The 26193-nt window shown below is 35.2% G+C and overlaps 4 protein-coding genes and 1 pseudogene across 6 annotated transcripts; 3 read left to right on the forward strand and 2 right to left on the reverse strand.

The window, feature by feature from the left end:
* Window positions 1-787: 787 nt before the first annotated feature.
* Window positions 788-5801, forward strand: LOC105966180 (CDP-diacylglycerol--serine O-phosphatidyltransferase 1). 2 transcript variants are annotated; one of them, XM_012990746.2, is made up of 13 exons: window positions 788-1356; window positions 2446-2641; window positions 2770-2835; window positions 2951-3010; window positions 3633-3723; window positions 3992-4046; window positions 4136-4215; window positions 4334-4450; window positions 4572-4656; window positions 4771-4862; window positions 4949-5202; window positions 5280-5368; window positions 5498-5801. In XM_012990746.2, the coding sequence occupies exons 2-13, from the start codon at window positions 2478-2480 to the stop codon at window positions 5623-5625; spliced, it is 1281 nt and encodes a 426-aa protein (XP_012846200.2). In that variant the 5' UTR covers window positions 788-1356; window positions 2446-2477; the 3' UTR covers window positions 5626-5801. The 2 variants fall into 2 exon arrangements, with proteins under 2 accessions (XP_012846200.2, XP_012846199.2); XM_012990745.2 differs by having other exon boundaries at window positions 795-1360.
* A 616-nt stretch (window positions 5802-6417) lies between these two features.
* On the reverse strand, window positions 6418-10325 carry LOC105966181 (uncharacterized; annotated as a pseudogene). Its single transcript, XR_016031347.1, has 3 exons — window positions 7781-10325; window positions 7137-7176; window positions 6418-6654 (listed from the first exon to the last, which is right to left on the reverse strand). The product of XR_016031347.1 is annotated as an uncharacterized LOC105966181 (transcript).
* Window positions 10326-11013: 688 nt separating this feature from the next.
* Window positions 11014-15612, reverse strand: ORC4 (origin recognition complex subunit 4). Its single transcript, XM_012990809.2, has 16 exons — window positions 15453-15612; window positions 14797-14887; window positions 14646-14702; window positions 14474-14521; window positions 13654-13704; window positions 13506-13549; window positions 13334-13397; window positions 13169-13255; window positions 12912-13003; window positions 12730-12811; window positions 12439-12524; window positions 12233-12342; window positions 11747-11839; window positions 11602-11666; window positions 11357-11500; window positions 11014-11205 (listed from the first exon to the last, which is right to left on the reverse strand). Exons 1-16 carry the CDS (start codon window positions 15560-15562, stop codon window positions 11170-11172), a joined length of 1260 nt encoding a protein of 419 aa, XP_012846263.2. The 5' UTR covers window positions 15563-15612; the 3' UTR covers window positions 11014-11169.
* A 702-nt stretch (window positions 15613-16314) lies between these two features.
* APG2 (Sec-independent periplasmic protein translocase) lies at window positions 16315-19363 on the forward strand. The gene is made up of 4 exons (XM_012990725.2): window positions 16315-16826; window positions 17789-18099; window positions 18560-18850; window positions 18936-19363. The coding sequence occupies exons 1-4, from the start codon at window positions 16586-16588 to the stop codon at window positions 19143-19145; spliced, it is 1053 nt and encodes a 350-aa protein (XP_012846179.1). The 5' UTR covers window positions 16315-16585; the 3' UTR covers window positions 19146-19363.
* Window positions 19364-19951: 588 nt separating this feature from the next.
* On the forward strand, window positions 19952-23752 carry LOC105966221 (protein DETOXIFICATION 16-like). Its single transcript, XM_088818503.1, has 9 exons — window positions 19952-20422; window positions 21604-22157; window positions 22290-22376; window positions 22468-22524; window positions 22654-22892; window positions 22973-23091; window positions 23272-23358; window positions 23458-23549; window positions 23596-23752. Exons 1-8 carry the CDS (start codon window positions 20153-20155, stop codon window positions 23512-23514), a joined length of 1470 nt encoding a protein of 489 aa, XP_088674629.1. The 5' UTR covers window positions 19952-20152; the 3' UTR covers window positions 23515-23549; window positions 23596-23752.
* The last annotated feature ends 2441 nt before the right edge of the window (window positions 23753-26193 follow it).

Raw genomic sequence — 26193 nt, forward strand, 5'->3', positions numbered from 1 at the left:
CCTAACTTCATCTCATTGTTCAATCTTTTCTAGTATCAACCATATCTCCTTTTATTTCCTTTATTTTCTTTTTCCTTTTCGAGTAGGGATTGATATTTACTCAAAATACCAAAAATACCCCTAATCAAAATGTTTAAAAATGTTCAACCTTTGAAATTAATCTTTCCATAAATTTGCTTCAAAAATGTTTTATTTTATTTTATACACTTCAAACATAATTCGACTGCTACAATAAAAAAAATGTATTCACTAAAATACAAAAAACACCTCAAAAAAATTCAAATTCTCCTTCCGTGTTTTTTTTCCCCAACACCGTTCGAAATAATTTGACTGCTACTATGCATAAAATCGTATATTCTCAATACATAGACAAAACATCATATTAATTTCTGATTCACAAAATATATTTTTCCAAAATAAAATAAAAATACAAACTCGAAAGCTTACCAACCATTGAGAACATAACAAGAAAATATAGTTTTATAGATTCCACACTCGGTAAGATATACCATGTAATTACACCAGAAATCTACACACCGGCTTATAAATAAATACAGTAGAACCTCGATAAATTAATAACCTCGATTAAATAATAGTTTCTCTCGGTCCCGACTCGATAAACACATGTTAAATTATTAACTTGATAATAATTCTCTAAATTAATAGAATTTTCCTAGTCCCGACTGTATTATCTGCACAAAACAAAAAAACTAGCAAAGGACAAAATAGTAATTTCACTCTCACCGGCATTACAGTGTTGTACCTCTGGGTGACAATAAAGAAGAATAGAAGATGACGCATATTAAATGTATTCCTCTGCAATTATCGAATATCCAACTCTAGTCTATTTCATCACCATCATCACCTTATTTAGCAGCCTGGTTTTGTACAGATAACCCCTCCCCCCCCCCCCCCCACCCTCACCCACCCCCCACCACCCCACCACCCAGGGTTTAATCAATCAATTAACAGATTTCATTAAAGCTGTAATCTTTTGTTTCTCTCTCTATAAATACTTTTCCCTTTGACCGCCGTACCAATTTTTAACACATCATCCGCCTTTTCCTTTTCGCCGCCCTGCTGCCATTGAAGAAGTACAGACCCGGACCTTCTGTTTCTTCTATCCCCTCTTTCAATTTTTTATTTTTTTCCTCATCTTCTGCAGAAATATTCGATTACGGCGGATACATATTTTTAATTTGATTTTTTTTTTTGTGGAGCGGGGGTTTATCTTCTAGTGATTCCCCATTTTTTTCTCCCAAATCTCGATTGGTATATTTTGATCTGAAGGCTGAGATTGTTCCGTTTCACCCCCCAATCGTGTGGCTCGGGATCGCTCGTCAGTGGCTCGCCTACGTGAGTAAGGGAAATTGAAATCATTTGATCCCTTTTTTGCGGGATTTTCCTTTTTAATTTCTGCGTGTCTGTGTTATTTATTTGCTTTGATTAATCGCTGCGAGTCTGCGAACTTGGTGTTTTTTTTACTTGTGTGTGTGTGTGTGTGTGTGAATTTGGTATTTATTCTTGTTACAGTCCACTTTTATGTATAGACTTGTGTGTGTGTTGCCCTGTTTTTATTTGTTAATTCTTATCGGAGATGTATGGTTTTTTAGCATGCAATGACGTAATTATTTTGCTGTTCTTGAATACCGGGTTTTCGTTGTTTCGAGAAATTAGTCGAGTTTTTACTTGGAAAGAGTTTCAGACTCTTAAATTGGAGCTTCACTTGAAGTTGGAAGTTATGGTGGTGGTTTTGTTGACTTTATTATTGCATGCAATTAATGAAATCTCTGAATCGTTTATGGGTTTTCGTCTTACAGTCTTGTTGGTGAAGAGTCTCTATACGGAGTTGGTACATTTTGATACTTTCTACTGTTCATGAATTAAAGAAGTTTGATTAGGTTCTATGAAGCTACTAAAATTCGTTGGTAAATGGTCGATTAAATCCAGAAAACATTATAAAACATCTTTGTTTACGGGCTTTAAGAAATATCTTTGCTTGGTCTTCTTAGCAGCATCAATGAGTTTTACAGGGACCGTTTAGATTCAAATGATTTATGTTCTGTCATTTCCTACTACTTTTAACACTTTCAATGACTTCGAATTTCCTGAGTTTCTGTTTTACTTTGTCTTCAGTTGGTACAGAGATACAAAGTAACTTTGTGTGTAAACAATTTTAGTTTTAAAATTAGTATAACTTTGCATATCTGACAATGAATTTTGCCCGTTGCTATATGATGTATAGTCAATCGGTGATCATTTTACTCGTAGAAGCACATTGAGGTTACCTTTTAGAGCATTTTTAATGAATTTGAGTTGGTTCTTGAGTATATCGGTTGCTTCGTTTTCTTCTTTTTATAAAGGATACGATCTGATGTTATATAACTAAGAACGATACACAATGACGAGGGTATAGAAGTCTCATAATTTGATCTCTTTTTGCAGTGCAAAATCTTGGAAATCTGAAATTCTAGGTTATGGAACTTAATGGTCATCGAAGAGGCAGAAGGAAGGATCTTGTTTCTTATCAAAACGGTGACTTGAGCGCATCAAGTAGTGAAGATGAGCATGATCCGTGGATTGCCTGGGCATACAAACCTCACACCATTACATTATTACTAATCGGTGCATGCTTTCTTGTGTATGTTATTAATCTTTTCCGTAGTGATGTTCACAATTTTTTGGATTCGAAATATGCAAGATCAATTTTTTATTCACCTTATTTCATTCAGAGTTTTCATATTTTGTTCTGTTTAAAATTCTTCCCAGATGGGCAAGTGGAGCACTCGATCCTGAACGTAGTTCAGAAATTGATTTTGTTACTTCTGTGAGAAGGTTTGTGCTACAAGGCTTACCATATTGCATGTCAAAGTTTTCTTTTTTCTTTTTTCGTCTTGTCTTTTTTCAGAGTTTTGAAGTAAAAAAATTGTTGCTTTTATGATTTTTGTAGGGGTGTATGGGCAATGACTGCAGTCTTTCTTGCTTATTGCGTGTTACAAGCTCCTTCTACGTAAGTTCTTTCATGTCAGTGAAATCTGCTTGTCTATGTGTTGAGCTAATAATTAGACTTGTCAGTGATGCTTACTGTCATGTAGCTGTTATTTCATTGATTCTGGCATTATTGAATCATATGTTATGGTACATGGAACCAAGAACTGCAATTATTCTCTTTGCAAACGAAACACTCGAATATGAACTTATTACAGATGAGTTTATCTAAAAATCGAGGAAGCGGTTATAATTTGTGGGGAACTTCATTTTCTCGTGAATGTTTGTGTTGTCGTCATTTTGTGCCGTCAATTCAGATAAAAAAAAATGGAAGAATCTTAGCAATGGTATGCCATGTTTTATGCAACTGTAGATCAACTTTTGCACCTTTCCCCCATCATAATGGATGAGACATAGGAACATTGATGCCCTAAATTATGAGATTTTGATGATAAATTTTGAAATCAGTATTTTTTCAATACGGAGTATCGGTTTAGAAATTAAGGGTACGTGTAGCTCCTTGTAAACTGTCCCACCCACAAGTTTATTATGTAAGTTAGTTTGTGACAGCATTTCTTGGAGTTTTCTGTTGACCTGTTTCCTTTTTGTCAATATGCTGAGTCAGCACTTACTTTTGCTCTCAGGGTACTTATCCGGCCGCATCCTGCAATTTGGCGCCTTGTTCATGGAATGGCTGTCATTTACCTTGTTGCATTAACATTTTTGCTTTTCCAGGTCAGCTTTTAGCAAGCACCGGCATTTTCGTTTCCCTCTTTTTTTTGCCTGATTTTTTTTTCAGTCAAATTTTTTCAATGCAAGGGATTCTGTCAAATGACTCGTGGATACAGTATAGATTTATAATTTTCTCGAGAAAATCAGAATGCTTACAACACCTTTTCAAATGCCTTAATGCATGGATGTATCAGTTTCTGATTTACAGATATGTTCAGTAATTGACTAATTTCTGACGCACTTCTTTATTTTTCTTATTTCGTATTTTAAGAAGCGTGATAATGCACAGCAATTTATGAGGTTTCTGCATCCCGATCTTGGAGTTGGTAAGGGATTTTTAGACCTTTTGCTTACTCCACAAAATGAATTCTTTCATTGGTTCTCTTATTTCTACTACCCAATCTCCCTAATGCAGAACTCCCTGAAAGATCATACGGTTCCGATTGTCGAATTTACGTCCCTGAAAATCCCACAAGCAGGTTTAAGAATGTTTATGTATGTTATCTTTATTTTACTCTCGTGTTTTAAACATACACTTAAAAAAAAAAAGAAAAAAAACATGCACCTGCATTTCAAAGACTTGATTTTTTTAAATTTTTTTTTTGGTTTTTAGGAGACACTTTTTGATGAGTTTGTTCTGGCACATATTCTTGGATGGTGGGGTAAAGCTATAATGATTCGTAACCAGCCACTCTTATGGGTGCTTTCTATCGGATTTGAATTAATGGAGGTCAGCTCTTATTTCTCCTACCTGTCGTTTTTTTTTTTCTCGCAGTGTTCATTTTTCAAGCAAAGTTCTGAATATAGATTTTGTTTGTTCGTTAAGGTGGTTTTAATACTGGTGTTTTCAGCTTACTTTTCGCCACATGTTGCCAAATTTCAACGAGTGCTGGTGGGATAGCATCGTTCTTGATGTACTAATCTGCAATTGGTTCGGTAGGAATCTTTTTTTTTTTTTCTTTTTCTTTTAAATATCTTTATTGCCCTTACTTGTACGTTTTATTAAATGAACATCAAATATTGACATTCTTTGCTTTACAAAAATTACAGGTATATGGGCAGGAATGTGTACTGTTCGGTATTTTGATGGTAAAACGTACGAGTGGGTCGGTATTAGCCGCCAGCCTAACATAATGGGAAAAGTACGTTTTTTATAAATGACTTTTTCTGTTTTTTTTTTTTTTTTGTCGATTTTTTTTTTCTGATTTATATTATTTCGAGTTTTCAGGTGAAACGAACGCTGGGGCAATTTACACCTGCCAGGTGGGATAAAGACGAATGGCATCCTTTTCTAGGGCCGTTTCGATTTATACAAGTTCTCAGTCTGTGCATAATTTTCTTGACTGTGGAGCTGAATACTTTCTTTCTCAAATTTTGCCTTTGGATTCCTCCTCGAAACCCACTCATAGTATATAGGTTGGTTTTGTGGTGGCTTATCGCAATACCTACTATACGAGAGTACAACTCTTACTTGCAAGACAGGTATTTCCCCTTCTTCTAGAAGCTTCCATTTGAATCGTCTTTTTTTTACTGTCTGATTGATTTTTGTTATTTTCAAGAAAACCGGTGAAAAAGGTGGGATCGTTTTGCTGGCTTTCACTTGCTATCTGCATTGTAGAACTCCTCATCTGTGTCAAGTTTGGACATGGTTCGTATTCTTGATTGCTCCTTTGTATATTTAAATTTTTTTCGTCGAATATTTGATTTTTACTTAAATGGTTTTATCGATTTAGTACGAAATTTGGATGGTTTAAAAAAAAAAAATTTGGTTTGCCAGGATTATTCCCTAATGCGATGCCGAGGTGGTTGGTTATATTTTGGACATCTGTCGGTATCGGACTTTTGATATTCTTGTGTGGATGGTCATGGCAACTGCATAGAACCATCAAGAGGAAGTGGCAATAGATTCTTTCTTTTTCTTTTCTTTTTTAAAATTTTTTATTTTAATTTTTTCGTCGTGGTTATTTATGTTTCTCGTTTCTTTGGGTAATTAACTTGTTGTAAATACCCACCACCACATTTGTAATTTGTAAATGTTTTCTCTCTTTAGGTTATATCTCACAATTATTTTTTCTAGCGAACCTCGATTATTTTGTTACATTGTTTCGTCGAACACAAACAATCGATAAACGACATATTTAGCAAAACTTAATCAAATGGAATCAAATAAATGTTTTTCTTTAATGAAATACAAATAAGAGTTGGCTGTTCTTGATCCCAACACTTGTATCAGTGTTTGTGTATATAAATCTGTGCTGTACATATATATTGTGTATCTCTCTTTTCCCCAAAAAATTAGCAGCAACCCTAATCAGCTTCATCCTTCGATGTTACTACTGTAGAGTACTACTTCATCGAATTCGGTATGATACCATTTCCTGAAATATCGAGTAGCGCCCGTTTTCGTACTGCGTATAACTGGCACGTATACACTAAAGATATATTAGCCCACAAATCAAATCACATACCGTTAAAGCTAAGAGACGGATTATCCATCACGAGGGTAGTTTTGTCTTTTTGTTCGAATAACCAAAACAAGCACACAACTGCATTGAGGTTAATTCACAAATGATGGGCATTGTTCGTATTCTCGAATTTGATAATGGAGAAGATTTCTCTAATCAAAATACAAGACGTAATAAAATTAAGTACGACCTCTGCACTTATCTATATTCTCGTTTCTGTAATAAATTACTCTGTACAACCTTGCAAACAAAATATATGTATTCAATCAGTTCCTTTTTTACTGATCAAATATCTCTCAGACCAACGGAAATCCAAAAAATCATATTTTTCAGCGAAGTGATAAATAATATGACACAAAACATAGGTCCATTGAAATTACCAGCTTTGTGCTTCGTCGAATCCATGGAGATATCGCAGCGTCGAGAACCGACAGCAATATTCTTGCAGCAAACAAATGATATCCAGTTCCTGTAATAACGAGATGTAACCCTGGTTAACAAAGTTAAACTTCTAACATGTTCAATTAAAAAAAAAAATCAGAGTATATATTTTTCGTGTTCTGTCTACTCTACCGACAAACATGAGGTAGTCTAATTAATAATGATCTCTCATTAGTTATGTATTCATTACATGCAAGCAGTATTCAATAAATTGATGATGCTATGAATTAGAGGAGAACTTGGGAGAGATTCTTGTTCTCGACCAGATTTAACATCTGCCCTGAGTATATTTTCATAAACGAGAACAACAATATCTACCAAAGTAAATATCATTTAGTAATGTTTTACGTATCTGAACGGAAAGATGGAGAACATAACGAAAACATGAAACAGGCAGTTGCGTGAAACATTGCAGGACCTCGTAATTTGGCGTTAGTGCATTTAGATGCACGTGCACACTAACTATTCACAGGACAAAATTTCTCGAACAACATCGATGGGAACACGAACCTTCGAAAGCTGAAGTGCACGTTTCTCGAAATTACAGGAACTACAAGAGAGAGATGCTAACCACAAGGTGCTTTAGTCCCCTGTAATGAACCGAAACAAGAAACTATAACGGATCAGATAAATTTCGGTATGCCAACATTTCATACCGTTTACCGAACTGAATATACGATTTGGTTCGGTAAATAACCGAATTACATAAATTTTATGTAAAAATATTGGGCAAATTATGGCCACCCCCTGAGTTATGGTCAAATTACGAAAAGCCCCCTCATGTTTGGGTTATTACAGTCACCCCTCAAAATCACAGTGAAGTACAAAATCGACATACTTCATGAGCTGGCATATGCAACACCAGAAGCAAGATTTCAATCCGACATTATTATTCACACACACACACACACACACACACACAGAGATGAAGTATGAGACTCGACCTCAGCCATGTCATAGTGAGCAAAATGATTTAACTCATCTGCTCCGAAGATAATAAATTTAAAGTCAACATATCACAAAAGGTCAATATCACATATAACTATGCACATGCACTGAATAAAACCCCAGAAAAACGCTGCAGAAATCCACACGAGCATATATTTTTCAAGATTCTCAAAAATATCAAAGAGGTCAATATCAACTATTCATACCTATCAAAGCATCTTCTGTTCAAGAACGCGAATCTCGGATGAGCAGAAAATCTCAACATTGACCAATCTGAAACTCTAATTCAAGTAATTGCTTCAGCTGTTTCCCCTTTCATTTCGAATTACACGTTCGAGTTCTCGTATGGCAATTAATTTATAGTCTTTTCTCAAATGCTTGAACAGCGCACTGTGCGTGCAAGAATCGGGCTCGATTCCTCTGTCCAGCATCTCAATGTACAACCTCAAAACCTCCTTCCAATTCCCAATGTCGCAGTTTTCGTTTATCAGTATAGTGTAGGTGTACTTATTCGGAAATATCCCTTTCGATTGCATCTCGGAAAAAGTTCTGTACGCCTCGTCCATTTTTCTAGATTTACAGAGCCCATTTAGGAGAGCGTTATACGTGATCACATTAGGCAAAATACCATTCTCCAACATTTTCGAGAAATAATTTTTTGCTAAATCTAACTTTTCTTTTCCAGCATGAGAGTGAATCAACACGGTATAAGTCACAACCGTAGGCGATAATCCTTTCCTCACCATCTCCTCAAACAACTCTCTGCCTTTCCTAAGGTACCCGATTTCCAAATGGGCATGGATTATACTCGTATACGTAACGTGATCGGGCACAACTCCATTCCGAACCATCTTCTGTAATAAATCACAAGCATCTTCTAAATTACCCAACTTAGAGACCCCATCCACAAACACGTTATACGTTATCACATCGAGTGAGAAATCCTTTAGTCGCATCTCTTCTTGCAGTTCAAATGCTGCGTCCAAATAGCCGTGCTTCAGTTCGCCTGCTATGTGAGTAGTGTACACAATACGATCGGGCTTCAATCCTCTGCGCAGCATCTCGTAGTAAAACTTTTTCGCCATCCACATATTCCCCGTCCTGTAAGAACCGTTTATGAGAATCGTGTAGGTGACGATATCAGGAGAGATTCCATGGCCGATCATTTCGTCTTTTATGCGTTTAGCGCCTTCTAAATCACCCTGTCTAGAAAGCCCATCCATTATCGTATTGTACGTAACTAAAGTAGGATCAAGATTCATTCTCCTTAGCTCGGATAACAAGACCAACGCCTCGTTTATATCCCCCAGCACACAGTAGCCGTATATCAGAATATTGTATGATAATATATCCATCGCCAAATTCTTCTTCTGCATTACTGCAACCCACTGTCGAGCATAACTTACACTTCCATTCTTGCAGTAGCCATGCATCAAAGCATTATAAGTAGATACAGTCGGCATAGCTCCTTCCATTTTCATCTCTTCCCTTAGCCCCAGTGCCTCAACTAACATTCCCGTTCGACAATACCCACTTATCAAAGAGTTGTACGTATAAGCCGAAACCTTCATTCCCTTACTCAACATGTCGGCCATTAACTTTTTCGCATCCTCAAACTGACCTTTCTTCGAAAACCCGTTAATCAGCACGTTGTAAGTAACGTCGTTTGGAGAGTGGCCCTTCGTCTGCATCTCCAGCAAGAGATTGAAGGCGTGCTGCATATTCCCTTCTCTACAAAAACAATCCAACATTGTATTGTAGGTGATAATAGTCGACTCAACCCCGAAAACCCCCATCAATTCGTACACTTCCCTCGCTCTACCGAATAAATCTCTATCACCGAGCGTCCTAAGAATCCTATTGCAATTCTTCACGTCCGGCAAGAAACCGTTCATCATCATCTTATCGAATAGCCACAAACATTTATCAACATCCGATCTCTTCGTGCACAACCACAACAGTAAATCGAGCACCTTACACGACACATGGTTATCTAAATACCCGTCGATCAAAACATTGGCGAAATTATACATGTCCACATCAATTACCCTCTCCACCACCCAATAAGCAGATCTCATAAAACCATTCCGCACCAAAACATCAAGAACACTACAAAACACAAACTCCGAATGCTTAAACCCCTTTCGACCCTCGGCCCAGCGGAATATCTTTAAAACCATCCCGGGGCGATTCCTATGCGAATTAATGGAACTCAAAAACAAATCAGGATCCCTTACCAAAGAATTGAAATAATCTGGTGCAGCCCAATGAGTATCTCTAAAAAACCCGGGTTTCTCTTTAGCTGTATTGGAGACAAGATTCTGACGAAGCCCGGGTAATGATTTAATGTTGTAATCCCTTGTTGTTACGATTCGATTGGTGCTAATGTTGTTGTTACCTTCGGGATTGAAAGTATGGGTGGTGTTCAACTCCGATGAGCAATGAAAATGGTGGGCGCGAGAGAAGATGATAAACAAATCAATGTTGACGGAACAGAAATAGTAGTAGAGAGAGGAGCTGAGGTTTTTCGTGGGGATTAAGGATTTTGAAGCTATTATACAAAAGGTCATTCTGTGATTTCAAAAGGAAGGAAATTAAATTAGCTGAGAATCGAAGAAAGTACATCCATGCGAATAAAACACGGGGAAAAAATGAAGGGTTTGTTTGATTCAGAGATTCCAACGAATGGGGGCGGCGGGATGTTAGTGGTGGTGCAGCCTACCACCGTGCGGCGAGAGGAGGAGGAACGTGTTCGCTATATCAATTTCTTTTTTTTTGTGAAAATTCATTTCCCTTTTCTCTTTTGATTATTATTTAAATAATAATAATAATTATTATTTAATGGGCAAATTACGGCCACCCCTGAATTATGGTCAAATTACAAAAATCCCTCTTGTTTGGGTAATTACAGTCAGCCATCAACTATGTATCTTACGAAAAAGAAACGCTCTAGATGTAAATTTAGGGATGTTAAATCGGTAAAATCGAACCGAAATTTCAGTACGCCAACATTTCATGCCGTTTGTTTACCGAACTGAATATACAATATAATTTGATAAATAAACGAATTACATAAATTTTATGTAAAAATATTTAAAATGAGGGGCGACTGTAATTACCCAAACAATAGGGTTTTTTCGTAATTTGACCATACTTCAAGGGGTGGCCGTAATTTGCTAACTTGTAAGTAGGGTGAAAATTGGTTTTGAATTTCCAATTTCAACCGATTCCGACGAAAAGAATTTCAACTCCATAATATTGGTTCTCATTGATAAGTTCGAAAATTCCAATTTCGATTTTTTCAATTTTTTAGGATCGAAATTGAAATATTGCATTACCTATTGGAATTTTAATTTCTATAAGTTGGCATTTATAAGATCAAATTATTATTTATTTCATATTATGGGTGAATAAAAAATGAATTTTCAAACTCCATCTATTTCGATCCAAAAAAAATCGATTTGATGAATGCATTAAAATTCCGATCCGCGATGTATAAAATAAATCATTTATGTCAAGTAATGAAAATAAATCTCAAATTAATTCCTCACAGTAGCACCAGAATTGAACTTTAGTATATAGTCCCATTCAGCACTTAACATTCGCGATCCATTAGTTTATGTAACATTGCCTGCACATGTAATGAAACCATATGAGTCGAAAACCCGAAAATTAGATAAAATAATTTCTGCCAAAAGATTATGGAATTTAAGAAACTAATATAAAAATGTGTCGCGATTTTGGGGAAAAAAATTATAATTTCGAACTCCGATAGAACGTACCGGACAAGAGCTATGCGATTTCAGCCCTTGATGAAGTTCGTGCCCCGATATTAAAAGCTTCACCGGCCGAAACTCGGTTGATCGGCCTTGTCCTCTGTTATCCTCGAAGGATATTAGAGAACGTTCTAGAAGATGCTCAAACGCCTGAAAGTAGTAAGTTTTATTTCGTATATGCTAAGAAAGTTCGATATAAACATTCGGTTCGAGATTTATTAATAGTTTTAAAAGTTAAGTATTATACATACCCGCAAGCATACATTCCGTGCATAATAGTCGGATGTTTGGAAGGTATCGTGTATGCTTTTGTACTCTGCAATGAATAACAATAGATCGGGTACGAATTTCCGGAGGAAGTAATTAAAAAAAAAACGGAGAAAAGATAAAGCGCACCTTTCATTATAGAACTGAAGTTGCACATCTCCAGCTCTTTGACTTCCAGCCTCTTCATGCAAACCAATATATAAAGCTCTAAAGTGGAGCAATCTGCACGAATAAATCCGTTTTGCAATCATTACCGAAAATGAAAGAGACGTTAGGTTGGAATATAGCTTGCATGGAGATTCCGGAAGAAAACATTTTACTAAATATTTATATGTTACGCCCAGAAAAAAATGCACGAGGAAACTATTACTAGAAAACCCGAAGAAAACAAAATGTGCTGAAATATGAGAAAGAAAATCTCAAGAATCGGTGATGTGAAAGGCCAACGTATAGTGGTATTTAATTTACTTATTTGGGGATCGGTATTGTTTCTCTTTTAGTTCTCGATCAATAAGAAAATTCGATAGTTCATCTTATCACTCTAGTTTTTCGTTAATTTTAAGGTGCATTCCAATCCCTAACAAGTGAAAAGAAAAAAGAAAAAAGAAAAATCACCTTTTAGAGCCTCCAGTTTCGGCTGTGTCTGTATGCTCGGAAGTGCTGATTTGAAATTCTCAAGTGATAGGGAATCAGAATTCAAGTCCATATGACAAACAGCTGAGAATCTGGTGGCAATTAACGTGATGTCATTGGTCGGGACGTAATAATTATACATACAAAAAAAAAATCTCACTTTCAAAAACTATTAAGCTAGGACTTACAGAAATTTCGATAGATGGCTGACAGTTGAATCAGAATAACATAATGTATCAGTGATTGCGTTGAATTTCTCATCGGCTAGAATGTTCTGCGAAAATGTCAAGGACTCTAAACAAGTATAAGTAGAAAAATTCTTTGGTTGCACACTTATTAAGCAATTTCTACTTCAGTCAACTCAATCAAAAGCTGTTTACGAGGACTTCTAATAAGAGGGCGAAATTGCAAAACTTGCTGTGGATTTATTTTAAAAGACTTTATAGGAACTGTTGCAATGATTTCCGGAAAAAGGATACAAGAAGTTTTGAATTAAAAGCTGCTATGTACTCATTTGGAAGCCCTGAATCTGCCGGCAGTAGTAGAATGTGCTCTACAAGTCTGCATATCAACAGGGTAAGTCATGATAATGAACTATTAGGAAGAAAAAAAAATAATAGGAAAGAATCGGAAATTCAGAAGATACAGGAGAGAAACTCACCTTTTCAAATCTTGTCCTGAGGGAGGAAGAAACAACAGTTTCCTGTGTGAAAAACGAGATCTTACTCTTTTCTCCAACAACTGATCAGCGTCCTACAAACCAAAAACGAGGTTTAAACATTTTTCCTAAAGCCACTTCAATGGAATAAAATTCATTGCATCACTAATAAACACAACATAATATATTTTTCCTAAGCTACGACTTCTGTTATATAGTCACTAGTAATAATGATAAAACTAGAGGCAGAGGCATCATACCAATCGACAACTCACTCCTACTACAACAGCTTGTGATGTAACAGATTGCATTGCATCAAGCAAACTATAAAGTAGTCGCTGTTTTCCCTGCAAAGATCAAGAAATGAAATAAGAATTGGTGCAGAAATGAAATAAGTCCTTCTACACTTGATAGTATTAACTTACCTGTGTAAAAAGGTCAAACTCCTCTAGAACAAACACAATTGTTTTATGTGCCAATCCACACTCCCTGGTTAAAAACGAGAGGAGAAATTAAAACTCTAAAACAACAAGAAATATCAAAAGTAGAAATTTTCTATCTTCTGAAAAGACAGGCATCTACTGTCGATGGACTTACCGCAACATGGACAGCAAGAATTGGGAGTTATCATCAAATGATGCCTGCCAAATTATTTAAGGAAGTATAGCAATTGGTCAGATCAAATTCCATTTTTTATTTTTATAGAGAAACTTTTTGGCAACTTAAAAACCTAGAATAACATTACCATTTTAGAGAACAACAGTTGATGTTCCAGACACAATTGCCTAGCTATCTCCTGCATTAAAATTTAAGTAAGATTGAAGTACACAAATAACTTGATGCCATGAAATAAGAGGCCCGTTCCATATACATTATACATGTGGTGAAGCTAACTCCTAAATAGGAATCTTTAAACACATAAATTTGAGTGATACGTTGGCTTAACCTCCTGATGAATCTTTTGTGTATAAATTTTTTTCCAAGTAACCGGGCAAGAGAAAAAACCAGGAAGCACTACTTAATAGCACTTCGATACTTGAGCCAAAACACGGGCAATACATTTGTACCGAAGATAGCTTGGTATTTATTTAAATAGCTTTATTTTCAAATCTGGTAATTTTTTGACTAGAATTCCATGTTTCTGGGAACATCTTGAGTATTTTTGGTAAGGAAAACTTGAGTCACATGCGTCCGGGTATCCCGTTTTATTGCATTCGTAAACACTTGCTAGTTATAAGTTAAAATTGCATCTACTTTGATCAGCTTAATCGTTTTGAAAGTAAAATCTTAGGACTTCTACATGCATCACATCTTTCGAGACTTTGGCCTAATAAATTTACGATAAAAGTGAAAGGTCTTGTGTATATTGAAATTATGTTTGTTAGCAAATGAATAGAATTTAATATCTGATTTAACCAACATTGGTCAATTTCCAAGGCTACATTTGGCGGCTAATTGAGTAGACAAGACTTTTTGTTGTAGGCCTTGAATTACTCAACTTCTATATTAGATAAAATATTCATGTGTACGCTATAAACGCAAGGATGAAGTGTGGGTAGTCATACCTTCAATGCGCAATTGTTATCGCTATGCAGAAGGCCATTGAGCTTAATCTGAAACGATACAACAAAATTAATCACGACAGAGTCCAGAAATACATCAAAATGTGCAACCAAAGGAAACACTGCAATTTAGAGAAAGAAATCTTAAATCAATATTCGGATACAAAAATCATACCACAGAAATCATGGCTGGGTGTTCTTTTAGTAGTTCTTCCAGAACTATCTCCAACACCTAAGCAAAACAAAGGGCAAAAAACACATGAACTTAAGACGTTATCCTTCGACCACTTCATTCAGTCGATATAATACAGAGAAATGGTACACACCGCAATTTTTCCACAGCCTCGAGGACCCAAAAGCAGAACTGAATTGTTACATGCCTCAGTTACTGAACTTGATATTATATACTTCAATTTACTGAGAAAAAGAAAGAGCGAAAAAAAGGTTCAGTTTTTCTCATGCCTAATTGCCTCTATCTTCCAATGTAAAAACGAACAATTAACAATCAAGGGGTGAACAAAATAGTCACATAAATAGAAAATACGAATGTCTATGTCTGATACTATCAGCTAAATGTTGCATCAGAACTTTTGTAGAATTTACCCAAAACTGTTTAAACATTGAAGCAACCTGGTCACCCATGAGATTTAGAAGGAAAAAAAAATATCGAATGTAGTAAACGATTGGATCAACAAACAATCAAAACTCCGTCTCAATTTCACATGAAAGTAGAACTGAAACAGATGTCCATTCGTACATGGTTCAATTGACACTGAGAAACCTAAAATTTTCGCCCAAATTCAAACCTTATATTTCTCCCTTACCCAGAAAGCAAGGGTATATAATACTGAAATAAAGTGATTTTGTGTTAAGCCCCATTCAAGCTAAATTCCCAGGAATAGATGTTTTTCATCAATTCAGCAAAGAAATATGGAAATGGAAAAAAAAAATGAAATTTAAAAAAAAAAAAATGATAATGAACCTGTAGTTGGAATCAGGGGATTGGGAGAAAAAGGAGTAGATGAAAGATGGATTGGAGATCCTGCTTCTGATGATGGTTTTGGCTAACTCTGCTTGATTTTCGTGACCCATTGCTTCTTCTTCGCTTTGCGGATACTCTGTGAAAAAACGAATTAGATTGATTTGGTGAAGGTGAAAAATGGCGGGAAAACTGAGACTCGAGGGCTGGGTGGTGGTGGTGTGATCGACTGTTACGCACCCAGTCACAGTTGGCCACATCACGGGTTGTGAACCGTCGGATCACGTGTCGAAAATAGACGAGTTTAAATAATAATAATCAGACCCTTAATCGTGTTTAAGTCCTGGACCGGCCCACTTTAAAAATAATGGCTGTATTTGCACTTGGGTCAGCCCGATTACTATTCAATGGGCTTCAAACGGACCAAATATTTTAGGAACCCATTTAAGGAGTATAAATTACAATACAGGAGAACTTCGATAAATTGGTAAAAATATATTAAATACAAGTTCGATAATTTAATATTTTTTACTAATTAACAAAAAAAAATTTAGTCACAACTGTATTAATTTATAGATGTTAAACTGGATAAGGCATTTCAAATATTCTACTCTAATTTATTTATTTATTTTCTACTCGAATCGGATATTGAAACGCTTCTCAAATCAGTTACTCCTACAGTTAAACATTTATAAATTAATACAATTAGGATTAGCAAAATTCTATTATTTAAGAAAATAATAAATTATTAAACTATTAATTTAATATATTTTCATTAAATCAGGACATGATAAAACTAATATTTAAGGCGATGTTCTTAATTTATCGAGATTTTATAGAGTACTTCTTTAATGATATTATTATTATTATGGATAATAATTCGTTTTTTGCCCTTTTCTAATTAAAAAAAAAACAAGAAATAAAATGAAGTTGGCAAAACCGCCACCAACCAAAAGGGAGCGCACAATAGAAAAACCCAGGCCGATCGCCATTCGTCGCTATAGTGCGCATGTTCTTCGCTCCCAAAAATATCTCAACAATCCACAAACACCAATCATCAATAATTCAACGTTCAATACAAACTCTTGTGCGAGCACGAATTAGCAAATCTTGCACACAACCAAAAGAAATCAGTAATGGCAGCCACAGGAGCTCTCATCTTCAACAATCCACACCTCAGCAGTAACGCCCTTTGTTTCAAATGCTTGAACACCCAACCGAAAACTCTTCTCCGCATCAACCAGAAAAAATCCAAGTTATTCGGCTTCTCAAACAAGAAATTCAGCAGATTAGTTTGCTCCGCCGTCGAAGATCTCACGGAGAAGCCGCTCGAAACTAGTGTCGGCAGTTTAAATGGAGCCGGCCCAGCTGTTAAAGGTAGACTTTGTAAAAATTGATTAAGAATAAATCGTCTTCTGTTTCACAAGTAATTGTTGGTTTTGATTTATGTAGTTTTGTGGAGTAATTGTTCTATCGGTTTTGTTTTTTTTTTTTTTTTTTCTGAAAGAGGTCGGTTTCTATTTGCTGATGTTGGGTGTAATTGAAGGTGTATGCGGCCATGAGAATCTAGGGTTTCTTGTTAAAAGTCGAATTGGTTACATGTTCTGTGGATTATGGTGTTCTTAGGTAGAAATAATTGTTCATTGAAATTTGTCCAATCTAAATGGAAGGATAAACATTGATTAGGTGCTAATTTTGAAGATGTTTAAATGGTTTAGTTCTTCTGGTTTCAACTTAAATCAATCAGTTAAGAGTTACTAAAAACTAGAGATTTCGAACAAACGTGGATATTGGATCTAAATCATGTTCCGTCTGATGATAATTGATAACGCAGTTTACAACTTAGTTATTAATTTGTTGTATTACTTCACGAGGGAACTGCCGGTACTTGCTGCTGTGGAATTATTAACATTTCATTCTGGATTGTATATTAATATCGGTTGTCCTATTTATTGAAAATCGTAAATTTCTTTTTTTTTTCATTGGCTAAACGAGAATCGGTTAGTCACGTGTATATGAGCTTACTGTATATTGTTCTACTTATCAACTTGGTTTGGGATGTCGTTTGAAATAGCAAGCAACTTTATGATATCTGTGCACTGAACTTGTGCTGTTTGACTCTGACATGTTATCTAAGTTGAGACTCTTAAGTAAAATTGAAACTGACTTTAAAATTGTAGTCGCAAAAATTGGATAGTAATATTGGTCGATGCATGTTAAATCTGTACGTGTTGCTGGACATCACCATTATTTTTTTCCTTATATTTTAATTCTTCTAGTCCGACTTGTATATTGTGGCATTTAAATTCAAATTCTGAACGTTTATTGTGGCATTACAGATTCTAGTGACGGGGCATTAGAAAACCCTTTTCTGAACAAAAAATCAGATGATGATGGAGGAAATTCCATTTACAATTTTCTTTACCCTAGTAAAGAGCTCCTCCCAGACGATAAAGAAATGAGTATATACGACCATTTGGAAGAATTAAGAGAGAGAATTTTTATCTCGGTTTTGGCTGTCGGAGGTGCTATGGTTGGCTGTTTTGCATTTTCAAAGGATCTAATTATGTTCCTCGAATCACCAGTGAGAGAACAAGGTGTTCGGTTTTTACAATTAGCACCTGGAGAATTTTTCTTCACTTCTCTAAAGGTTTGATCTCATCCTAACTTTTGTTCTTCACTTAATTTAGTCATTATATCATAAAAATCTGCTTTCATCACCACTGGAAAATCCAACAGTTGCAACTTTCCATGCACTTAGTTGAAGTTTATCGAAATTATGGTAGCTGAAATTGGCACCTATATGTAGCCACGCACATTCTTTGACGGCTATATTAATCCATAATGGCAATTTATTTACTTTCCAAATCCCAATGCTAGACTAAGTATAGTACAGTCGGATGAGATGAGGCTCGGAAGATATTGTGAAGGATCTGTAATAACTCTATCTTGCTTTAATAGCTGTTAAATTGAGTTATCCTGTTTTCCCATTTTTGGCAGGGAAACAGTATCGTAATTAGTGCCCATACTTGGAAATATTAATATTTTCTTGGTCTGAAAATTTTAATTTGTGCGGCAAAATAAAAGTAAAATGTGGATCTTTTGTGCAGGTATCTGGATACTGTGGGCTTCTCTTAGGTAGCCCTGTAATCCTGTACGAGATCATAGCTTTTCTCCTCCCAGGTTTGACCAGGTCAGAGAGACGGTTTCTTGGGCCAATCGTGCTAGGTTCCTCTATCCTTTTCTATTCGGGCATCGTCTTCTCTTATTACGTTCTCACCCCTGCAGCATTGACATTCTTCGTCAATTATGCTGAAGGGGTAGTTGAGTCACTGTGGTCTATCGATCAATACTTCGAGTTTGTTCTTGTCCTCATGTTCAGTACCGGATTATCTTTCCAGGTAACTTTTAGTAATTTTCATTTGTTCCTGTTAAAATCATTTTCAGTTAAAATGATTTTTGTTTTTGTTTTCATTGTATATTCAGGTACCAGTGATACAGCTGCTGTTAGGGCAACTAGGGTTAGTTTCGTCCGAACAAATGTTGTCGGTTTGGAGATACGTGGTGGTGGGTTCGGTAGTTGCAGCTGCTATACTCACACCATCAACGGACCCTCTTACTCAGATGCTCCTAGCGGGCCCACTTATGGCTCTTTATTTGGGCGGTGCTTGGGCGGTTAGGGTTCTTGGCCGCTGAACTCCCGTTTTTTAAGGTCAAATTTACACATTTGCCACTACTCTATAATTCCCAGAAATACCACTAGTGTATGTTTGTTTGAAGAAAGACAGTATTATGTATGTTTATTGTTGCCTTTTTTACTTTTAATAGAAATGTACTCTACTGTATTATTGTAGAAAAGAAGTACTGGTAAAAAATATTTAAGGAGTGTTCAAATAAAGCATAGTATTCAATTATTATCTTCTGTAAGGTCGAAACTGCCCCTTACTAGGGAGTTCATTTTCTATTATTTATTTTATTAATAAATATTTTGTACTGGTATTTGTATCTAATAAATATTGAGATATTCGTATTGATTGTCAGTGCCAAATCTTAGATCGTGTGGCCAGCAAAATTTGACTTTAAAGTGCTTAAATTACAAATTAGGATTGTATTTCATGGTTTTTACTATGCTATATTAGGTGAAATACAACGGGTACATCTTTTGTCACTCATAAGTGCACAAACACACGTCTATATTGGTGTGTGTAGATTAACTCATAAGTGCACAAACACACGTCTACATTGGTGTGTGCAGATTAACAGGCAAAATTCACCTGGTGTAACCTTCATCGGTTACGGCATAAAAGTAACCGCATTTGGTCATTTAGTAGTCGGAGGACTTGTAATATCACATCCGTTGTACATACAAGATTTCATTAGTTCAGAATTAAGTGTATAATAATTCGACTTAATAAAAACACTAAGCGCAATACCTTTTATATCACAACTGTCAACTGAAAAAAAATATATATACTACCACCATTGTGGGGACAACTTGTGTCAGATATTTTGGTTTATATGTATGTAACTGATGATGGCTTCTCCAAATTGATATATTCCCAAATGATCACTATATTATTGTTATAAAATTAAACAAAAGATTTTAATATAATTAAAGTCTTTGGCTTTGGCTTTGGCTTTGGCTTATGTACTCTTCATTTTCCCAGGTCCCAAGCTAATAATTAATTAGAGGGAGAAAGAAAATGAGTGGAGAAGAATCAGATCATCCTCTAATTCGGAACGACGATTTTTGCACGGAACGGGAAATTCACAATTACGAAGACGGAAGAACGGGATTTATCGAGGAAGGGAAGAGGCAGGTGAGATTAGCAGTGCCTCTGATAGCAGTAAATATGCTCCATTACTGCTTGCAAGTGATATCTGTGATGTTTGTCGGTCACCTTGGGGAACTTCCTCTCTCCAGTGCTTCCATTGCTACTTCCTTTGCTTCTGTCACAGGCTTCAGTGTACTGGTAACTATATCATTCCCCCCTCTCTTCAATTGTGTTTATTGCATTCAGCTCCTCTATGTTTACTTTAATTGTTAAAAAGACCCTTGCATTATTGATATTGGTGAAAAACACCCTGTAATACAACTTTTTTAGCGAAGTACCCCAGACCTGACCGTTTAAGGGGTCGCGTGCTAAAAAAAATGCGTTATGAAGAGATTTTTGCTAATATTAATAGTATGAGGACTTACATGAACTTTTTTAGCAATTTATAAAACACAAGGGACTGTATGCAATAAACTCTATTTGATTACATAGATGTGATAACGTAGAACCATGAACATGAAATTAAAATTTTGTGCTCTATTATAAGGGTAAATTACAGTTTTCATCCCTCAAATTTGTACCGATTTCACATTTGATCCCTCATATTTACAAAAAACACATTTTGTCCATCATGTTCCAATAATTTAACATTTTTTGTCATTTTCGTCAATTTAACTTTAGTCTATCTGATGAATTTGATGAATTGAGATATCTGGAAACAATATTTTTTATTATTTATTTCTTTATTCGAATTTTAAGTAGAGTCTTAGTCTATTTCTGTATTCTTTCTAGATTCAAACAAAATCAAAAATCAAATAAATTCATAGGTTTGATACCTTATCTCGAACTCATGTTTCAAAGAAATATTCAATCACATAAAGTCGACAAATGAAGTGGGTTAATTAAAAATTCACAGGTGAAAAATGGCAAAAATGAAAGCATGTTTGATTACGTTAGTTTTAACAGGAAACTGACGGAAATGACTAAAAGTGCTGAACTTTTGCAACATAAGGGACCAAATGTGTTTTTTTTGTGAACATGGGATCAAATTTGAAATATGTGCAAACTTGATTGACAAAATCTGTATTTTCCCAAAAATGAAATGTAATGCTAATATAATAGAGCACAAAATTTGAAGAAAAAATCCAATTTACAAAAATAAAACACGAATTTGCTAAAAGAAAAAGTTATTAAGCCCCAAAATATTATCAAAATGTAGTAAAAATGGGTCTTTTGAGGACCTAAACGAAGTGATTCGTCGTAGATCGTGGTCGTTTTGTCAATAAAAGAACATATGGGGACTTTCTAACAATTAGATAAAATATAAGGGTGCCGAATGCAATAAACCCTAATTCATAATTTCTCAATATTTTTTGAAGTTGGGAATGGGAAGCGCGCTGGAAACTCAGTGCGGGCAAGCCTACGGAGCAAAGCAATTCAACATGCTCGGAATCTACACTCAGCGTGCAATTCTCGTTCTCCTCGCCCTAACCGCCGCCCTCGCCGTAATCTGGTACAACACCGCCTTCATTCTCGTGAATCTCGGCCGTCAGGATCCAGAAATCTCCGCCGGCGCCGGCGATTTCAACCGTTGGATGATACCCGGCCTCTTCGCATACGGAATCCTCCAATGCCTCGTCCGATTTCTGCAGGCGCAGAACATCGTCGTACCTATGGTGGTAACCGCCGCCGTGAGTGCCCTAATCCATATTTTCGCGTGCTGGATTTTGGTGTTTGAATTCGAGCTCGGAAGTAGAGGTGCTGCTCTGGCTAATGCGGTGTCGTATTGGATTAATGTGATTCTGTTGGGATTGTATATTAGGTTTTCCTCATCGGAGCGCGTGAAAAGCACTTTCACCGGCTTTTCGAGACGAGCTTTTGATGATGTGCTTGGTTTTCTGAAGCTGGCAATTCCTTCTGCTGTAATGATATGGTATATATATACCTAGTTTTATGGTTACTCTGTGCATTACATTACATATACATACATATTACATATGTGTGTGTGTGTGTGTGTGTGTGAAATACTAATGAGTTTCGTGTTGATTAATTCGGAGTTTTGTAGCTTCGAGTATTGGTCGTTCGAAATGGTAGTTCTTTTATCCGGTCTCCTCCCGAATCCGAAATTAGAGACATCGGTATTATCAATAAGGTTTAATTTTGTGTAATATTTAAAAAAAAAAAAAAAAAAGTTTTGTTTTTTACACTATTTTCGCAAGTTTTTTGAGTTGTTCTTAAAACAGCCTTAGCACATGTTGGATGGTGTATATGATCTCAGTTGGCCTTGGTGGTGCAGTAAGGTAATTAATTAGTCATAAATTCATGCACACAAAAAAAAAAAAAAGTTTAATTGCTTTTTTTCAAGAATTCCCCATGTGATTAATTACTTACTTTTGCTAATTGCACTGATTGGGGGAAAAAAAATCCAGCACGAGGGTTTCGAACGAGCTGGGAGCTGGAAATCCGCAAGGTGCGCGTTTAGCAGTGTGTGTAGCAGCAGTAATCGCCACGTCAGAGGGTGTAATAATTGGAGCGAGTACGATTTTGGTTCGACATATTTGGGGAAAACTGTACAGCAATGAAGAGGAAGTAATCGCGTACGTTGCTCGAATTATGCCTCTGCTTGCACTCTCGGACTTTTTGGATGGTTTTCAATGTGTGCTATCAGGTAGTAAAAAGAATGTAGGTATAATTTGTGTTTTTAACATATTTTTTCTAATTAAGTAACTATTAATAATTGAATTTCAGGAGCTGCAAGGGGATGCGGATGGCAAAATTTATGCGTAGTCGTAAATCTTGGAGCTTATTACGTTGTGGGAATTCCTTGCGCAGTGATCCTCGCTTTCGTCTTTCACATTGGGGGCATGGTAGGTCAATTTAAAATTTCGAAACTCAAAAAAAAAAAAAAAAAAACTTCTTCAAAAATCGGAAGCTTTCGGATCAGAAATCTGCGGACTTCGAAATTCCAATTTTTCAGTCACCTATGATGTACATAATCAAACAATCTAGATTTTTACGAGGGCTTCGTCAAATGGTCGTGTTTGTAGGGGCTTTGGATGGGGATTATATGCGGGCTTTCGGTTCAAGCGTTGGCACTGATTATCATTAATCTGTGTACTAATTGGGATCATGAGGTGATAATCAATTTAATTCTCCACTTTGTTTCTTGCCTTTCTTTTTGCACAAACAGAGCTTCAATTTATTATCGTGTTATGTTTATTGTGATGATTTAGGCGATGAAGGCAGTTGATCGGGTTCGCGAAAACGACACAGGTTCGGAACGAAACTAGAAAGCTCATTCATGTCAAAATTGATTCATCAAGACAAGACAAGACAGGAACTGTCTTCAAATTTAGAAAGAAAAGAAGAAAAAGAATTAATAATAATTGTAGATGTATTTTGTTTTAAATCACACTTGTTTATATAATTAAATTTGCACTTTTTTCATAAACTCATATGTTGTAGACTACGTAGCAGTAGCACGGAAACTTCAACTTCAACTTCAACTTTTTATATTAGCGTTTCGTAAACCTAATGGGTCATTTTATAATAAAAGTTAGAAATATGTTTTTACATGATTTAATGATCAATTACAAACTCTGAGTTGATAATAATATTTTTTTTTTTGAATATATTTGTATCGAAATATATAAAAATATAGTATATTTATATATATACCCGTATACTTTTAATATTTACCCGTATTTAATATTTAACTGCACAAAAAGTCCATGTGATAAAATAAATATCACTAGAACCCCTCCCATGTGTTTTAAATAAAACGTTAAACTTTTACATCGTGGCAAATTGTGTTTGAACTAAATAAAATGCAAATCTCACAAACACGAATACATATATATATATATACTAGGGGAGCCGCACCGCGCTATGCGCGGTACGAAATGCCCCGTGGACATAGATAACAAAATTACAATAGACATTGCATATTACAAGAAGACATTATCGTATATTCTAAGCAAGCGCAAAAGTTGGAGTTATGTTTCGTACAAATATATATAATTCCAAATTGTTCAAACTGTTTCATTCAAATTGTATGAAAATGCGGAAAAATTGCATGCCTAGCTCGTATTGGCTTCTCCAACAGTTGCAAATAGCAATCCTCGGTTATAGGACTTGGTTGACAGATGTACCACAATATTCATCTTCAACTGGCATGGGCTCATGAGCTTTATCAATGAAAAAAAATGTAACAAAATTTAGCCAAAATAGTTGAATCGAAACTGAGAACAAAAACATAATTGATTTGTATGACTATTAGTTTACCTTCACCAAAAAGCTTCCTAGCACCAATGGTTATCTCGGGAGTCCCATAATCACTACGGAAATCCTCGGTTGCAGAAGAATCTATATGACGAGGTTGTTTGTTCAATCGTTTTTTTCATTTCTCTTGGTCCACCTCTAAAAGAGGAAGGCAGCAAAAATAATTTCCCAACATTTGCGAAGTCATTTTCTCCTTAGATACCCAATGAATCAACTATTTCTTGAATCGGTTTAGTTCGAAGTTCTTTCTGAAGTTGTCCACAATCCAAACGAGATTCTTCCAACTTAACATATGACTCAATTGCACGATATCCAAAGCGAGCTCTCCGAGTGTTGAGTTCTCGTTATTTTGAAGAAGTCACAACTATACATATATATCAAAAAGCATTAATATATCAAAAAGCATTAATTATTTGCAGAAAATGCAAATTAAACCAAATTACTTTAAGTTATTGTGGTTCTAGTTATACAGACACAAAGCAATAATATGTCGCAAATTTAATCTTAAGCTTACGTACGCCAGCAAATAATAATGTGCATAACTTTATCGCGCAAAATCTCAGATGCAACGTCCACCAACCTTACATTTTTATGAATATGAAACTAAAGTATCGTGAGAAAATATATCTCGCAAGAAAATGATTGAGAATTCAACACATGATTTTAATTTAAATGATAATTAATACACTCACTTAAGTTAAATGTCCGTGATCGATACAACTGGATGTCGAAGGTGTATGAGAAATTTGCAAATGTTCAACAGAAAACTGAAATAAACACCCAAATATTTGTTTGCATAAATAGCTTCAATAAAATTTTCTAAAAGTGCAACAAAAAGATAAATGATTAATTTGTTTAAGAGTTTTGTTTAAAGCCATATATAATGTATGTATCAAAAAAATAATTTAGTTTATGCTTGGCACAAGCCGAAGACGATAAGTAATAGAGAGACACAGTAAATCAAAGATGAAAAACAACTCCGTTAGGCCATGTTTTTTTTTTTTTTAAACATAAACATTAAACTTACTAAAGATGAAATTAAATTAAGGTCATGAATTAATCATTTGAAATAGTTATTTCATTAATTAAAGTGAAGATACTAAGTTTTAGATATTACTTCAAACTTAATAATTTTGAGTTAATTGAAAAATAATTTAATAATATACAAAAATGAAGATATTAATTCTTATTACTTTTAGATAATATACTAAAACATAATAATATATTAAAAACATAAAATGGAGATAATAATTCTTCAAACTAATTCTTATAAGCTTTATTTTCAATGAATATAACAAATTTTATAATTAAAGTAAAAGCATATAAATTAATACTTACCAAAGAAAAATAGAAAACTAAAAATTAAGGCCTGCAAAATTGCGCAGAGCATTACATGCAAGCAAAATGAAAAGAAAAGCAAATTACTGTTGGGGGCCCATGGTTTTGTTGGACAAAAATTAGAGGAAAGAAAAAAAAGAATAGTGAATATGGGCCCACGTTTTTCGGTCGAACCAAAAATAAGGTATTAAATAAAAGTCTAAATTAAATTGAATTTGCACGTGAAAATGGAAAAGAAAACACAATACGGCGTCGTTTAAGGCTCAAACAGAATTAAAAAAATTGGAAAATATATTAGGAAGCACTGTAGAAAATTTCCTACACATTTATATAAGATATATATATATATA

This window comes from Erythranthe guttata, chromosome 5 (genome assembly GCF_056151865.1).
Source record: "Erythranthe guttata isolate IM_541 chromosome 5, IM_541, whole genome shotgun sequence".
Taxonomy (NCBI): domain Eukaryota; kingdom Viridiplantae; phylum Streptophyta; class Magnoliopsida; order Lamiales; family Phrymaceae; genus Erythranthe; species Erythranthe guttata.